An 18,064-nucleotide genomic window follows, 5' to 3' on the forward strand; every position below is an offset into this window, starting at 1 on the left:
TCAAACACGAACACTTGTATCTTGAGTAATATAGCAAAAATTGAGGTGTAATCGAGTGTGTAAGAAGGGTGACGGCTGAGAGGCAATATTTCTGTAACATTCTAGGGTTTGGAGACGTGGTTTGTTTAAATAATCAGAGGCACAACTTGTAGAACAAGAAATCGACTCGTTTAGGTAACCGAATAAGATATTGACAAAACCGGGTCTTGTGATCTTCAATATATCGATCAAATCACAAGGAATGAATCTAGACACTTCATAATATCATATTAGTTAACTTGTAGCTTAATTTTCGTGATTTATGGTCGTTTAAGGAAAGATTTAACATTAAATGAGAATCAAACGGATTCCCCCTTCGCGTCGTGCGAAGGGGGTTTTTTTACCAGATTTTCATTTTTGGCAGTTTTGGTCTATGAAGTTTCAAAAATGCATTTTAAGCGATTTTAAGAGTTTCTAAAGGCTATTTAGCATAATTGAAAGTTGTGGAATTATAAAATAAGTTAAATACAAGTTTTAAATAGTTCGAAATACCCGAATTACATTCTCGAATCGGTTTAATCTAATCGGTTTAAACAAATACAAAAAATCCGAGATGTTACATAACGGTACCGAATTTGTTCATCCCTAGAATGTCGATGAGTTACAAATAAGATGTTAGATTAAAAAAAAAAACTTTAAAAACATTTTTAATAATATATATATATATATATATATATATATATATATATATATATATTCAAAATATGCACAAGGGACTGTATTTGCAGCTTCTCTTTAAGTTACAAAGAAAAAAATAAAATATAGCTTTATATCATGCAGAATATTTGATTTCCCTAAAAAAATTCTGTAAAGGAAAATGATGCAACGTTGTCTATGTTTGTGCAAGAAAAGTATTCAAATGGGCTGAATTATGAAAAATCAAACTATTACTATCAAGACATGACAGATGGGCTAAATTTAAATTTGAACTTGGCTCGAGACTTGAGCTATTTAAAACCAAATCAAATCAAATCAAATCAGGTTTTTAACCAACTAATATGAGCATCTCATGAGGTCGTCTAGTTGACCGTACACCAATATACATATGACAAATACTTGTTTCATATTGTACTTTATCTGAAATTCACGACATATTCAGATCATAAAAACCTAAAATGTTTCTTTGATAAAAAATGTGAGACAAAGACGGTGGCTTGAACTCATGATATCGGCCCGGTAAAGCAAATGTGGTCACAGATGACGCTAGAAATGGATAATATTCTAATCCTCTTAGGTTTTTTTTAAGCGGGGTTGAGCTTAGACACTCGGTGGGCCGGGTTCTTTAATTCTTATTTCTTTTTATTTTTTTTATTTTAACAAAGTAACTTAAAATATTATAGAGACTACGTATTATCAGCTTTCAACCAATTTTCTTTCTTTTTCTTATACAGCAAAAAAACTGCAAACATAAACCAATAAATACATACGCTAATATTTTATTTCTGCAACTTAGTATAAGGAAATATGTCAAGTCAATATCCTACATACCTTATTTTTTTAAAATTATTTACATATCTTTTAAAACAAATAACTGTCACATCACTATATTAAATATTGTACCTTTCAAAAAGTGAAAAATTAAAACAAACATAAAATTAATAACTGTAACTACCATTATTGTCCTTCACCACATGAAATAGACTGTCATATCTAATCCATTTATTAACAGAGTTATGCTCATAATAACCTGCCTAACTAAACGAGGTGTACCAGTTTAACTAAAAAGTTTGATCCCCCAACCATTGTAATCACAGGTGCCGACCTGTCCACTCATTTAACTTGAGTAACACGTTTACAACTTAATACTATGCATCAACCCGTCTGACACGTTAAATAAATGGGTCATGTTCGTATTACACAATTTTTATGTGTACAGACGAAGATGGATGTTTTTCACACAAATAAAAGACGAGTCTTGTTCATGTTAATCACTTTTAGCCCGTCAATCCGATACGGTTAAAACACATAGTTATTTATTTAAAAGAAAATAATAAGGTACAACGTGGTGAGTATTTAAGGCTCTGGTTATCCAAACACCCTTTGACTTATACACACACCCTTTCAAATGGGGTTCCATACGATCGTATAACCCCTATAAGATCGTATGCAGGGTGTTTGAGTTTTAAGATGGTGTACGAATAACATATCCCGTATTTAAAATGTTGGCCCTCACCTACATCCTTACCCCTACCTACAATAAAACCTTTTTCCATTTGTTCAGGGACCATTACCTATCAACATCAATCAACTAAAGCTTACTGTTCTGTTCTGCCTCACCCATCATGTGTCATAACTCATTACTCATAAGGAGAAAAACCATCGGAAATTGTGACTCGGTAGTAGAAGTATTAACACCCATCTGCCCACTGGGCCCCATTCATTACACAGGCCCAGGCCCATCCATGTTCATCCCTTGGGCCCACCCCTGCCCTCATAATAATAATTTCACAATAGTACAAACAGACCTGCTTCTGCACATGGATTACAGCAGTCCCAAAAATATCCCTACAACCTTCTAATACTTGCACAAATACTACCATATGACCAAGGGCAATATAGACATTTCACTACTTTATAGTTTAATCACTGCTTTGAGATATAACCTCACCAAATTTCAAAAACAGTTGTGCATCTGAGGTGCTAATGGATGAGCAGTTCATCAGATGTGGCGTCTTCAGGTTCGCGTACTCGTCCATGTAGCTCGACACCTTGGAAGACGGGAGCAACACGGTGGGGCCCGCAGGGTTCGGTTTTGGTGCGGGGAGTATGCTCCCCAGGACGCGAACCACTTCGTGCATCGTTGGCCTCTCGGACGGTTGTCGTTTGGTGCACAAGAGCGCGAGTTGGAATATCTTCTTTACGTCCCCGAGGTCTTTGCATGTTGAGGATATTTCCGGGTCAACGGTTTCCATGACCGAGTTGCTCGCAGTCTTTGACAAAATCTGAAAATACAGAAAATAAAATAAAAATTAATAGAAACATGAACCAAATTAAAATCCACCAAATGGTCCATTCCATTAATGTATACTAAAACTCACGGGACCCACCAATACTCGGGCCTGGTGGGGCTAAACATAAATAAAAGTCCAAATCTAATATTTAACATGAAAGAAGATAAAACAACTGACCAGATGATGGAGGTTTGATTCATTATCAACCGCTTTTCTTCCGGTAAGCAATTCAAGCAGAACAATCCCATAGCTATAGACGTCGGATTTTTCAGTGAGCCGGGAAGTACGCGCATATTCGGGGTCAATGTAACCAATGGTCCCCATAATATAGGTCGAGGTGAACGTCTTCGAGGTGCATAGACTCTTAGCGATGCCAAAATCAGTAAGATGTGCTTCAAAATCCTTGTCGAGTAGAATGTTAGATGATTTCACGTCTCGGTGGATTATACGAGGACTGCAATCGTGGTGAAGGTATGCAAGCCCTTGGGCCGCCCCAAGTGCTATCTGAATTCGCGTGTCCCAATCTAGCCTTTTCTTCTTTAACGGGCCTAAAACCGCAAAATGTTCATAAATACAAGATAATGTTTTCAAAAGTAAAACAACTAGAGAACTACTAAAGGTGGCTAGGGGTGTATAAATGAGCCAAGCCATTCATGAGCTACTCCAGATTGCTGGCTTAAAGTTTGAATCAAGCTAAGCTTAAAATAGCCCGTGCCTAAGGATAAGCATGCGTTTAACAAACAAGCCCGAGCATGAGCTTATCTAGCTCAAGTTGGCTTGCTAACCTAAACAAGCTTATATGATAATTACTATATGTAAAAATAATGATAAAAATTACTAAATAAAATATATTAATGTTAAATATAAAAATAATAAATAAAATATATACAAAAGATAGTTATATCTATAAATAAATTAAGCCCGAGCCTAAGCTTCACTTAGCGAGCTGCCTCACAAAGATATTATTTATATAATTCTTAATTAACTTATTTAATGTATTTTTTATATAAGAATTATTATACACAAAATTATGATAAAATAATAAATGAGCCAATATATTGATAGTTAAATTTATATATGTAAATTAATTAATTAATAATAAACGAGTCATGCCCGATCCAGGCTCGATACAAGCCGAGCTCGAGCTTTCATAAGTTAAATGAGCCAAGCTTGAGCCTAGTCAAGCTCAGCTCGTCCCAGCCTGGCAGCCTACTTGAACTCGGCTTGGCTTGCCTCGTTTACAACCCTAAAGGTGGCATTTACTTTTGACCTGGTCGACTTGGGTTACTTTATCTTAAACGAGTCAAGTGGGTTGAACGGGTAATAAGTACCCATTTTGACCCGTCCATCTTACAACCTCGATAACCTACAAACTCACCATGAAGGAGATCCCAGAGGCTGCCATTTTCCATATAATCATAAAACAACAAGTTTCCTGAAGGTGATAACGAGTACCCTTGTAAACTAACAAGATTCCTGTGCTTGATACTCCCAACCGTTTCAAGCTCGGTCTCAAACTCCTTTAAATACTGAGGATAATGAGTATACAACTTCTTGATAGCAACGGGCCGACAGTTTTTAAGAACACATTTGTAGACCGTGCTCGATGCTCCATAACCGATAATATACTTCTCACTTAAATTCTCAGTCATCCTCATAATATCATCATACACATGAAGTGCCATGTTCATGTGAAGTATCACAAGCTTTGGTGATGAGTAATACACGGGTTTGTCATACGACCCGTCCATGAACTGTTTTGAATTGTAGGGCCGACATACTGCCACAAGGATCATGAGGAGTAGAACTAAGCCACCGAGTGCGATTCCTAGTATTGCTGCTCTGGATATAGTTACTGCATATGAAAAAAGAAAACTTACTATTTTAGCATTTTAGAACCAAACCATCAAACCGAAAATAAGTTTTGGTAATCCATATCAAATAATAATAACCTCGCTCATTGGAACGAGAAGTGTGACATGAACTTAGTGACCTGCTGCAAAGACCGGGATTGGCGAGAAAACTGCACGGGGAAATGTTGTTGTAAGTCGGGTTTTATGATGTTGAAAAGTATACACTTGTACAAGTGTTGGTAAATTGGTATCATACCTGTCGGGTGGAAATTTTGAAAAGTTGTTGCCAGTAGGAATATCCCCAGCCAGATTATTATATGATACGTTTCTGCGAAAATGAAGAATAATAATAATCAATCCAAACCCCGTTGGCGAAAAATCATGTTTCTGACACAACAAGAACCTAACACAAAATTCATGGTTTGTGTGACCGAACCCACAGACATGTGTAGATAAACGGATCATGTTTGGGTTGACGAGTTTAACTCATTTACTTTTATAAACTACAAATAAAATAAAACAAAATAAAAAACGTGTTTTATGGCATAACTTAAACTGAATGGGTATTTTCGGTCAAAATTTAACAGAAAAGTGAGTGATCATTTTAATATGTTATATACTTGTTTTGAGCAATAATATACCCAAAAAAAGGGTGAAACAGGTTATGTTCCTGTCAGCGCGCAAATGCGTGTGTCGTCTTTGGGGTTCAAACTTCAAACTACCAACCCACAATATATGTTGATATAAGGAGTGAAACTTACAGAACTGAAAGACTGAGGCAAGTCACCAACGAAGTCAAACCGCCCGTGAAGTTGTTACTTTCTAGCTTTCTGCAAAATATTAATCAAAGAAACACATATGATTTTGCAGCAGTTCACCATATTCTAAAATGTTACTCGTGTGGGAACATACAGCGTCAATAAATTCTGAAGTTGACCGAGCTCCTGGGGCAGTACACCCGACAGATGATTGTAAGAAAGATCTCTGCAAATAAGAAGTGCCCTTTTACATATTTTTAAACTTTAAGCCCCAAGTAAACTTATTAATGAGCATATGATCACTTACATGACCATGACACTTCTTAAGTTTCCAAACTCAGCTGGTAAATAACCAGTGAACTCATTCCGACTCAGATTCCTAAAGAAATATGTGATTAAGTGATAATGATGCGCTAACCAAACCTAATCTAAGAAACCAAACTTACAGTGTCAAAAGATGTTCCAAATCACCAAGCGGAGATGGGATCGAGCCACTGAATTTATTGTTTGAAAGGTCCCTTGCAAAACAAAACAAACGGTTATTACAACCAATAGTTCCATCAAGTTAAAGCCATCAAACGGTTTAGAATCACTTACAATGTATCCAAGTTACCGATCCGAGAAAGCTCAATTGGAATGGGGCCCGCAAGGTTGTTTGATGAAAGATTCCTGACCGAATAAAATACATAAATTTCACTAAAATAATTTTGAGCATTATTAAATCCAATCAAGAACCAGTGCTTACAAGTATGTCATGCTTTCTAGCTTCTGAAGTTGTGCAGGGATGGTACCCTTTAACTTGTTTCCATGCACATTACTGTAAAGTCAAAATGAATTATTAGTTACTACCGATTTCCAAACACATACGCGAATATGTAAAAACATAATAAGAATAGTTAAAAAGTTACAGGCTGTTGAGATTAGTGCAGGAGCTAAGATTATCCGGTATATACCCCTCGAGTTTATTTCCCGCAACAGTACTACAATTACAACAAAAAAATGTCACCAAAAAATAACAAAACTTGATTTAGGAAATAAGCGATTAAGCGAAATGTGCAAAGTTTACAGGTCAAATAAGTCGGTAAGCTTTCCGAGCTCCGGGGGAATATGACCCGTAAGCTGATTATCGTTCAGTTCCCTGTTAAAACAAATAAAACATTCGTCTTATAAAACACTGTTAATAGCATAAAACTTATTGAAACAGTAAGTGTTTCATACAAGTAATGTAGCTTTGACATGTTCCCGAGCTCGGGAGGAATCCGTCCCGTCAACTTGTTATTGTGGAGATACCTAAAACAAATCCGGAGAGCAGTTTCAAGAAGTTGATATAAAAATCCAGACAACATATAAAAGTCAAAAACATGTTCTTAGTATCTTACAGTTTTTCGGTGTAAGTCAAGTTCCCGATGATAGGAGGAATTTGCCCGCTTAAATTATTGCAACTCAAGTCCCTGCAATACCAACAACCTTAGTAAAACATATAAATTTAATATTATGAATATAAAAAATAGTATAGACTCGCTTACAAAACCGCAAGGGCCTGCATGAGCCCAATCACAGACGGAATCTCCCCCGATAACTGGTTCCCTTGAAGTGATCTAAGACATGATATATTAATATGAATATAGTTTATGGTTATTTGAAAGTAGTCGAAGGTAACAACTCACAAAGTGGCTACTTGTAGGAAGCCGATATTGAACGGTATCTCTCCGGTCAATCGGTTGTACGACAAGTCCCTAATGTACACAGCCTTAATCAAAACAAAACAAACCATGCTCGATATATTTATAAACTCAATCGCATCGAGTTGGATACATACAAAACCTGGAAGCCGGTGCAATTGCCAATGTTTGAGGGGATTGTGCCACTTAAACTATTGTTCCTTACATCACTGTAATAAATCATAAATAAGCAAAAACATTATAGAAAATAACCGATATGATGAAAATAAATTTAAAAAAATAGATATATAAAGTACTTACAAATACCACAGGCTCGTTAACTGACAGATATCGGGCGAGAGCTCTCCAACCAAATTGTTACTCCGCAATCCACTGATTATACAAGATCATATTATTTTTTTGGTCAAAATGCATAAATAATTTAGCATATAACAATATATATATTAGACACTCACAGATACTGCATAACTTCATTCCAGTATATAAGCCTCGGGATTTCGCCGCTTAGCTGATTTTGTGCTAGGTCTCTGTGATATTCATCATTTGTAAATTAATTTATGGATTTATCTTACTGATTTATATAAAGAAATGAAGGAATAATGCTTACATAATCTTCAAATTAGGAATCTGTGATAAGGTAGAAAGGATGGGACCGATTAATTGGTTGTTTTTCAAGATTCTGTCACACAAATACAAATGTTATCATTAAATGTGGCAAATGCATCAACAGTAGATTAAAAATTAATGTTACAAATGGAAGATTTAACTTACAAGAGCTCGAGTTGTTTTAACTTAGATATCGAAAACGGTATGTCACCGGTTAACATATTAAATGACAGATCCCTAGCAACACAGTTTAATCATAATATAAGCACAATAAAACAAAATGTATCAAATTAGAAAACAAATTTGAGTCATATGAATTTATGACTTACAAGTTCTGAAGGGCACTACAATCACCAATCTCATCTGGGATTTGACCAGATAATCTATTTCCACGTAGATCACTGTTTAACCATGATTAAAATCTTTTATTTTTTCAAAACAAAATAACGATTTAATAATTAATAATGGAAATGAAGGGTTTAAAAACTGTACATGGAGAGTAAACCCTTGAGCTCTCCAATACTTGGTGACAGCTCCCCATCAAGATTCAAACCTGAAAGATTACTAAAAAGTGGTTCCCAAAAAGTCAACATTTTGACTAAAAAAAGTCAACTTTTATTTTTTCAAAACTACTTAAAAGAGATTTTGGACTCACAGTGCAGCCACATTGAAGGTGACATTATCACAAGAAACACCTCTCCACACACAGTAGTCTGAAGAAGGTGAATCAGTCCAGTCATAAAGCACATTATTCACATCCGTAAATGATTTTTTTATCTCCAACAATGTCCCCCCTTCACCATTAAAAAAATACCAAATTTATTACATTTAAATATTTAACTAACAAGCCAAAGAAATATAATAATGGGTTTGTAAATTCTTGAAAATCTTTGAAACCAAGAAAGTAGAAACCCTACTCACCATCATCACAATGCACCAAAAGGAAGAAGCTTGAAGAAACAAGAAGAAAAAATAAAACAAACTCCATTATTATGCTTAAAGCTTGAAGCTTTCTTGTTTAAAAGAGACCCACCACCGTGCTCAGGCTAAATTTCCGGCAAGATTCATGAAATCTTGTTGGGTTGCATCAGAGCATGTTCTCCGGCCTATAAAGTCAGGAGTACTAGTACAATAATAGTAGCTAGCTATGCAGCAGCAGCAGCAGCAGCAGCAACTGTGTTATAAAACACTGCTGCACAACTTACAGCTATTGTTTCCTCTGCTCTTGTTAACTTTTACTCACCACCCTCTCTCTATATGTATGTATCTCTCTCTGCTGACAGGGTTTTGCAGGATAAGAGATGAAAAAACACCCATTTCTACATTTTTTTTTATTTTTAAGTTTCAGACGTTATTTGTAACTTTTAAAAAAAAAAAAATGTTGAACACACAAAAGGGGGTTAAAGATTTCCCAATTATATATACAAGGGGAGAAAGAAATCCTGTAAAGTGAAAAATGAAAAAAAAAAAAATGTTCAGATTTTCTATTTTTCGAATAAGTCAATTTGTGTCATTTTTACAAATACGTTTTTTCTTTTTATGTTGAAGTACGTTTTTTTAGGAACTAATTAAAAAAGTTACACATAGTAATATAATGACTCTAAGATATTAAAGTCGTCTCACTTTATTCCCTATAAATATGTGAGAGAGTTTTATAAATTATATGATACGGTTATAAGTAGTTATGAGAAGATGAGAAAATAGATTAATATAAGAAAGTTAAATTTAGGGTTACACTTTTCATTAAGTATAATTTTTTACTATTTTCTAAAAATGAATGTAAATAGATGAGAGAGAAAAGAGAACTAAAAAGGTATAAAAAGTTTTTTTAAGAGAAAATTCTCTAAATGGATCATTTCAAAAAATAGAAAACAAAAAATTGCTCACTAATCTTCAATATTCTCAAAATAGACCAAGAAATTTGGACTGGAGTGACGGGATTTAAAAAGATTTGAATATCAACTATTCCGTCCAAATTTTAAGTGAATTTCGTCTTTTCAGTCCAAATTTTGAGAAAAAAAATTGTGTCATCTTCTCTGTCATTTTTTCTCTCTTCTTCAACTCTCTCTCTCTCTCTTTTCTTTTTCATCTTCATCATCATCTTCTTCATCATTTCCTTCGAACCGGAATACCTCCGGCCACGAGTAGGCGCATCAGGACCATTACCCATTTCCGCGGCTCAACCATATTTTGCAATAAAACATCTAATGATAACTCACCATGTTTTCACTCAAAATTTTCTCCGGTACGAAGAAGATGATGATATGATGATGATGATAAGAGAGGTTGAATAAGAGAGAAAAAGTGTTAGAGAAGATGATAAAAATATTTTTCTCAAAATTCAGACTAGAAAGACAAAATTCACTTAAAATTTGAACAGGAAAGACGAGATTCACTTTAAATTTAGACAAACCAAACGAGATTCAAATCTTTTTGAATTCCGTCGCCAACAGTTCAAATTTCTTGGTCCATTTTAGAAATATTGAAGATTAGTTGGTCATTTTTCATTTTCTCTTTCTTCAAATGGTCCATTTAGGGAATTTTTTTCTTTTTTCTTTTTAATTGAAAAGAAAGTACAAATGTTACGATTTTTAGTGTAATTAATCTATAATATATAAACAAAATCTTTAAAAGCTCACTGGTTGCTTCCTAAAATTCTCTCAAATTATCAGATTGTTTTATTTGTAAATGAAGTCTTCTCATACATTTGACCCGAATTCACAGGTACGGGTCTTACCAAACCCATATAACTCTTAAACAGGATATAACATCTCATCAAATAAAAAATTAATCTTACCAAATATTTGATATGAAAATCCTATAAATTATGGATATACTAAAAATTAATATCCGATTTTAAAAAAATATATTATTTATAATTAAGAAACAATGTTATAGTAAAAAAAATAAGCAGGTCATGGGTCATCAAATCCATATAACTTTTAAACGTGTTATAACATATCATTTATTTATGGAACCCTTTTATCATCAAACCGTAAGTATACTATAAACCTTTTTACAATAAAGAAAATTAAAATTCAAAAAATAAATATTAAAAAGCGAAAAATGTGAAGCAACACTTGTAATACGAGGGATAAAACATAGTTAATTATATAGATATGGATAAAAAAAATAGGCTGGGGAATGTTAAGTTGTTGTCAAAAAGGAATATAATTTTTATAATTTAATAAAAAAAAGGGCATGTAATAAAGGATATTTTCCATTTATATAAGAAGAGGAGAGAGAGGAAGAAGGATGGAGTGACATACAATTAAGTCTTATCTTTAGTCGCTATCAAGTTTTGGTTTTTATGAGATGTTTGCAGAGAGAGTGAGACCTCTGTGTTTTATTCAGACTCATCACTCACTTGTTTGTGGGTTTGGGTTTGGGTTTGGGTTTGGGTTTAGGGTTTAGGGGTCTGTCTGGTGGGTAAAGTTGAATAATAATAATCTTTGTTTGGGTTTGATAATGACAATGCTTGTGAGAGAAGATGGATGTGAGTAAATGAGTGATATAATAAAAGAGTAGCAGAGCCACAGGCAAGGGACACTTTATTCGGAAATGAAGAAAACATCCATTTAACCTTTATAGATCTCCAATGTCATCTTCATTCTTCTCTCTAAATTTTAGTCAAAACAATATAGTGGAGCTTTAACCAGCAAGGGCTAGTAAAAATGTCAATGGTAGAGGTTTAACTAGTTTGTCTATTAACGAGAACGTTAAGGGGTTAACAAGCTTTAAATAGTTAGTTATGATGGTGGGGTAAATAAATAAAAAAAATAAAAGTTTGATTGGTTGTTAGTGGGTGTACCCATCATGTATCCGTTATCATGCTCCTTACCACATTGTTGCCTCCTCCACAACGTTGCCCCCCATTAACGTTGCAGCACAGTGTAGCCAATGTTAAGGTGTGATCACATTACCCTTAACGTTGTCAACACGACTCCATAACGAAAAGCCTAATTGATTATGATTTATGATTAAGAAGTATGCGCTTTAATAGTATTTATCTTCATCTTTAGAATTTAATTAAAAACTTTTTTTAAAAAATTTTGTGCTATTTTCCAAAAACCTCACATAACGAATCTTTTATTTTACTTATAAATACTTATTTTATTATTTTTTATATTTTAAACCCACAACAAAAATAGAGGGCACACCATGAGCTTATAAATATAAGAGATGCACTTAAATTTTACATAATTTTTTTGTTTAAACAGAATGTATAACAATTTTATTCTCACATATTCATTCAACCCGGATGGATCTATGGAGTTTTTATTCATATCTTTCGAACCTATAATACAAAAGCGTGTTTTATTTATGCTAATTATATATATGATGTTTCTTTTTTTTTTTATGTCATTCATAATGAAATATCTTATCATTATGAATATTCCGTTAGAAAATATAATTTAAACTTATAAAACCATTTAATTTGATAAATATAAGGTACCCAACGCCCATATCTCCCTGCCAAGTTGTCGTATTTAAGCTTTACAAACTCTCTTTTACTAGGGTAGAAACGGTTCAATTAACAAATGAGTCATATTATTATTTTTCTTTCACGCATACTTAAAGTATTTAATTATTTATTTAAATGGGTCGGTGTTATTATGATGTAGTAATCAAGATGTAAACTTGTTAGTCAGGTAGGTGGGTTGTAAATATCATGTTAACGGGTCAACCTATTTAAGTAAATATGTTAAGCAAGTTAAGTTGGACACAACCCATTTAATAAACAAGTCAAGGTAAAGACAACCCATTTAGTATGCGGGCTATATAAGATGGCCTGAAACTTGTTTATTTTTGTAACGTGTTGGTACTAGTAATGCAGGTTTCACATTTCCGAATATACATGGATAGCTTAATAAATCGTGTATTGGCTCATTATTGGATTAAGGCAAAAATTGGGAACACGATAATGCATTTTCTTTGTAAACGATGGTATGGGTTTTTGCCTTTAAGTAGACGTTAGACCAAATAATCTTTTTATAGGTAGAGAACCATCACAACTATTAGGTTGGAATATAGAAACTCTTCAATGATTATTTGCATGCAGTGTTTCATTATTCTTGCAAATCCGAGTCAAAATTCCATTAATTATCAAACTAAGTATACTATGCAACTTCCAATGGTTCTCTCCTCGGACCTCCATCAAAGAGGCACTACGCCGCTGAACACCCAGGGTTCGTTAGAGTCTAAATTTACAATAGCTTGTACTCCACGTCTCCTCTACACTGTATTGATGCATATTATAATTTTATTTCGATTTTAAGTAAACCAAATTACACTGCAATGGCATTGATGATGCAAAATACAAATATCACCACTAAATTAACAAGTTGTTAGCTGTACTTACTAAGAATGATATAATGATACACCAGGTTAGAGCTCGTGTTTCATACGGGTGAAAACATAATAAAAATAAAAAATTATTATATGTAATATTTAAACTCAGTTATTTCATATATTAATTTTTATATGTGACTTTTTAATAAGTTTTTGATATATTATGCACTATAATTTTAAGTTGAAAACAAAACGCTAATGATAGATTTATTTTAAAAATAAAATATTCATACCGATATTGTTATATTAAATATTATGTGTACAAAGATGATATTTATGACAAGATGTTGTCGCGGATTTAAAAACTAAATTTACAAAGACTAAGATTTGGTTGTAAAAGAAAATAAATAAAAATATATTATATTTTAAAATAAAAAGAGAAATGATGAACAATCTTAAATGGTTGTGTTAAAAAGATATGGGAAGACAATATGATATTGTGAATTATAGAAATGTTAACAATTAAGTATAATTTTGATTTTATACTTTAAGAGAAATTACATTTATATATGTTAAGTCAAAAATTCTAACACAATTACCATTTTAGTAGGGTTAGTAAGCACATTTGGTTTGAAACATGAGGTCTTGGGTTTGAAACCCATATCGTACAATAATTAATTTTTTAAAATTTTATAACGCCTTAGGGACCATAATAGGAAATGGTGACATGACATCTACTTGGCATCCTATATGAACTTAATTTGGTTTAATAATATAGTTAGATTAGATTAGATGCTAGCATTTAAAGGAAAGTAAATGCTTTATATACACGTATTGAACTCTTTATGATATATAAAGTTACAAAAGAAAGTATGTGGGGTTAGAGCCGTTGGCTAAAACTTTTTTTTGTTAGTGTTCATTATCATTTATCAACTTGAGAAAAACTTTGCAGGGTCCTTTTTGTGGTAATAATTAAAATTATTTTATGAAAATACAATGTTTATTAAAATTTTGGATATATAAATAGAGAAGTTTTCTTTATTGTGGTAATAAACTAAATCCACCTCAGTTGGTTGTTTCTGGATGAAGACAATTAGGCCTACTGTACGCCTGTACGGTCCTTTTTTGTTTGTTCATCACTTGATTGTATATTTGTATATAATATCTTGATGATGAAATATATAATAATAACATACATTTCCAATTCTTACAGACTAGCACGTTAAATTAAACATACCACATGAATGTGGTGTTATTTGAACATTAGGCGTGTCTATACGGCTCGTATAGGAGCTAGACGTGAACAAATCGGGTTTTTTTAAAACCTAGAACCGAGTAGGAATCGGTTTTTTGGAACCGGATACAAACTGGAACCGGTTCTGGTCAGGAACCGCATAGGAAACGGACCCGACCCAACCTGATAGGAAATAATCAGAATCCAGTGGAACCAGGTAGGGTAGGAACCGGGTACGGTTTATACCCGAAAACCGGTTCCACCGGGTTTTCCATTTTTAAAAGCAATATGACCGTTGGGAAACGGTTCCAACGGCTATATTATCGTTTTTAGACCGTTGGAACCGGTTTTGAATATACAAACACACACACACACACACATATAACTATACTAATAAAAGAAAATAATGAGGATAATGTGGCAGTCTCACATTCATTCTTGGTTAGTATTTCCCTTATATTCTTCTACTCTCTTTTCTCATTCATCCTATCTTTTATTAGTCATTGGTCAAAACCATTTTAACAAATGAGTTATAATTTTCTTTTAATTTTCTAATCTCCCATATTATTCATCCTGACTATCCATAGATCTTGGTCAAAACAAATTTGGCAATAGGCTATAATTTTCCTTATACTTCTCGAATCTCTAATCTTATTCATCATAGCTATTCATGGGTCATGTGTCAATATAATTTTAGCAAACAGATTATAATTTTTGTTTTAATTTTTTAATCAATCATCTCATTCATTATAGTCATCCATGGCCATTGGTAAAACAATTTTGACAAATGTTGTATATAAAGAGATTTATTTCAAATTTATAAATTTAAGATTTTAGACTTCTTATTATTTGTATTATATATTTCATTTCTTTTGTTACCTACTTACGTTAATTTCTTTCAAATAACGGATCTTATTTATTTTTATCATTTGACAAATCTCGTGTAATACATGGGTTCAAAAGCTAGTACTATATATAGATAGGCTTACTTTAGAACTTGTTAAGCAACTTCCCTAATTTGCTAGACTTCCATAACCTGTTAAACCACTTCCCTAACTCTTATTTTAAACCAATGACAACCAACGATGATGTTGTTATGTTCATCGACACCCCGAGGTGCCCCGATGTTTGGGATCACTATGACCTGTGTGTTATGACCGACGCACAGGAGATGACGCGCTGCAAGTACTTTGGCAAGTTTTTGAAAGCGGGGTCGAATTCCACTCTCCGTAAGCATACCAATAAGTATTTTAAGAAAAAAAACATTTAAACGTCAAAAAAGCGGAAGCTGGGTCGAATGCCACTCTCCGTAAGCATACCAATATGTTGAAGGTGCATCGGTCAAGGATATTCGCAACCTTGATGTTTAGGCTTGGTGGAAAGGAAAGCAAAACAAATTTCATATTCTTTCCGCCATGGCTCGTGACTTGCTAAGCATCCAAGCTCAACGGTTGCTTCGGGAATCGGTTTTTTCACTCAGTGAAAGGATATTATCGACGCGAAGAACCAAACTCACTCCTAAGTCCTTAGAGATATGCATTTTCCTAAAGGATCATTTGAACGCGGTGGATCATATACAAGACAATGCGAACTTCAAAGACGAAATACTACTTGAACGTCCAATTCATGATGAAGAGGTGGAAGAAGGGAAATCTTCCGTGCTATCGGGTGAAGAAGACGAAGGCGAAGGCGTTTGAAGAATTTTAATTTGTATTTGTTCTAGTCAAGTAACATGTAACAAGAACCACTCGATCAATGTAACTGGTTTTTAAAGTGTTATTTGTTTGTTTTAAATAACACTTGTCTTAAACTAAATCTTAAAGTTATAGATCATAAACATATATATATATATATATTACATATATATAAAACGACGAACATTATTATAAAACGATTAGCTAGAAACATTATTAAACATAAAAACTAAAATAATAAACATTGTTCGTCGTTTTCATCCCGCTCTCTACGCCCATCAAGCTTCATTACCGGCGGCGGGGGCTTGTGTCACACCCCGACCAAAGGCGGCGGAACATGTCGAGGTGTAACGATTATCCATAAGCATATGACACTAATTAAAGTGACAGTATTTAATAAACTCATTTCATTTCACAACATCGAAAATGTCACATAACAATTATCCATAAAATAACCATAAACAAGATATCACAAAATATGGCAAATTGATATTGTTCATTTTTACTAATATCCTAAGGTCTTTGATGTCGTTTTCTTCACAATCATAAATCAACCAAGATGCAAACCTGCAACATTTCATAAAATAAAGTTTGTCAACACAAAGGTCGGTGAGCAATTCATAAGTTTAATCATATTAGTATATAATAAAGATGGCCACAAAACTTGCACACGAAACGATAAATAAAAGTGGTAATTTGGATAAATAGATATCGCTAAACACATTAGCGACACCTAGCTATAAGGGGATGCCAAATAGTCTAGGATTTTATAGTTATCGTTAATTGCATTACGTTAACGACACCTTGCTATAAGGGGATGCCAAATAGTCTAGGATTTTATAGTTCCACCAACCAAAAGCGATAAACACATAGGCATATAAGCATAGAACACCAAATCGAGCAATTATTTAGGTAAAGTATACAACTACGTTTGTGGTTTAAGATTCAAATATAAAGCATTTTGTTGAATAAGTATGAAATGTCACCCCCAAAATAAAAGATGGAAAATGGGGTATGAAGTACTCACCTTCAAGTGGTAAACTTGAAAGATGATAATTTGGAGATTTGTCGGAACGACGAGTTTAACGCACAATGCCTAAAAAGAAAAGAAGTCTTGAATTTAGAAAGGTTGTCTTGAAGGTCTTTAAACAAAATAAATGTTGAGAAATGTAGATAATTAAAGTTCAAGGTTTAAAATGTGACTATTTAAGAATTTATAATAATAACCCTTTAAAAATGTAAGTTTGCTCGAAACCGGGTTAAAGTATCTAACCTTAATATTTACTCAACATATGTTAAGTAATAAGGTGGGTAAAATGCAAGAATGCAAATCCATTTGGAATAAAGATACTAAAACGGGTTTTTTTTATCGAGTGTTCGGGTTGTCGGTTCGGGTCTTGATAATTGGTCAAACCCAAAGTCAACTTTCCAAAATATTGAATGTTATGAGATAACTCAATAAAATTTAATAAGACTTAACCAAGTATGTAGTTCCATTGTTTTAGAACTAACAACGCACGTTAAGCGAGTGTTCGGTTTTGTCGGTCCAAACTTTGTTATGAGATCAAGTTGGATCCAACATTTCCAAGTACTTAAGAAAATATTTAAAAATCAATTTGTAACTATTTTTAAAGAAATATACAAGTCTTGATGGCTAAAAAAAAACACACCTGTGTGTCTTAAGCGAGCAAGAATCGGTTTGGTTTGGTTTCCATCTTACAACAAGTTCATAGATGGTTTCCACATGTTCAAACACTAAATAACTTGTATAATAATGTACAAATAAAAAAAATACCAAAAGTTAACAATAAAGTCTTTAAACAAAAGTTCGGTTTTCGGTTCGGATCGTGTTTCGGGTTAAGACCGAGGTAAGATTCTACAAACCCATAACCATAGAATTTGTAAAAATGATTTTAGAAACTTAGATCTAACACTAAGTATGTTTAAACAAACAA

General features: G+C 33.3%; 1 protein-coding gene across 1 annotated transcript; it reads right to left on the reverse strand.

The window, feature by feature from the left end:
• Positions 1-2,537: 2,537 nt before the first annotated feature.
• LOC143619740 (LRR receptor-like serine/threonine-protein kinase ERECTA) lies at positions 2,538-8,914 on the reverse strand. Its single transcript, XM_077091597.1, has 26 exons — positions 8,811-8,914; positions 8,545-8,683; positions 8,382-8,453; positions 8,219-8,290; positions 8,055-8,126; positions 7,891-7,962; positions 7,739-7,810; positions 7,584-7,655; positions 7,421-7,492; positions 7,269-7,337; positions 7,128-7,199; positions 6,981-7,052; positions 6,820-6,891; positions 6,668-6,739; positions 6,510-6,581; positions 6,347-6,418; positions 6,199-6,270; positions 6,048-6,119; positions 5,909-5,980; positions 5,756-5,827; positions 5,605-5,673; positions 5,100-5,171; positions 4,943-5,013; positions 4,369-4,845; positions 3,168-3,538; positions 2,538-2,981 (listed from the first exon to the last, which is right to left on the reverse strand). Exons 1-26 carry the CDS (start codon positions 8,875-8,877, stop codon positions 2,619-2,621), a joined length of 2,922 nt encoding a protein of 973 aa, XP_076947712.1. The 5' UTR covers positions 8,878-8,914; the 3' UTR covers positions 2,538-2,618.
• Positions 8,915-18,064: the final 9,150 nt, after the last annotated feature.

Source organism: Bidens hawaiensis, unplaced genomic scaffold (assembly GCF_021521415.1).
Source record: "Bidens hawaiensis isolate Kalapana, Puna unplaced genomic scaffold, B.hawaiensis_p1.1 tig00002507_1, whole genome shotgun sequence".
Classification (NCBI taxonomy): domain Eukaryota; kingdom Viridiplantae; phylum Streptophyta; class Magnoliopsida; order Asterales; family Asteraceae; genus Bidens; species Bidens hawaiensis.

Excerpts from the sequence above, each read along its gene's own strand:
- LOC143619740 (XM_077091597.1), bottom strand. The coding sequence starts at position 8,877 with ATGGAGTTTGTTTTATTTTTTCTTCTTGTTTCTTCAAGCTTCTTCCTT. Across the intron at positions 8,127-8,218 it reads TGTAGTGCCCTTCAGAACTT|GGATCTGTCATTTAATATGT; the intron begins GTAAGTCATAAA and ends CTGTGTTGCTAG. Across the intron at positions 5,674-5,755 it reads CTTCAGAATTTATTGACGCT|AAAGCTAGAAAGTAACAACT; the intron begins GTATGTTCCCAC and ends AATATTTTGCAG.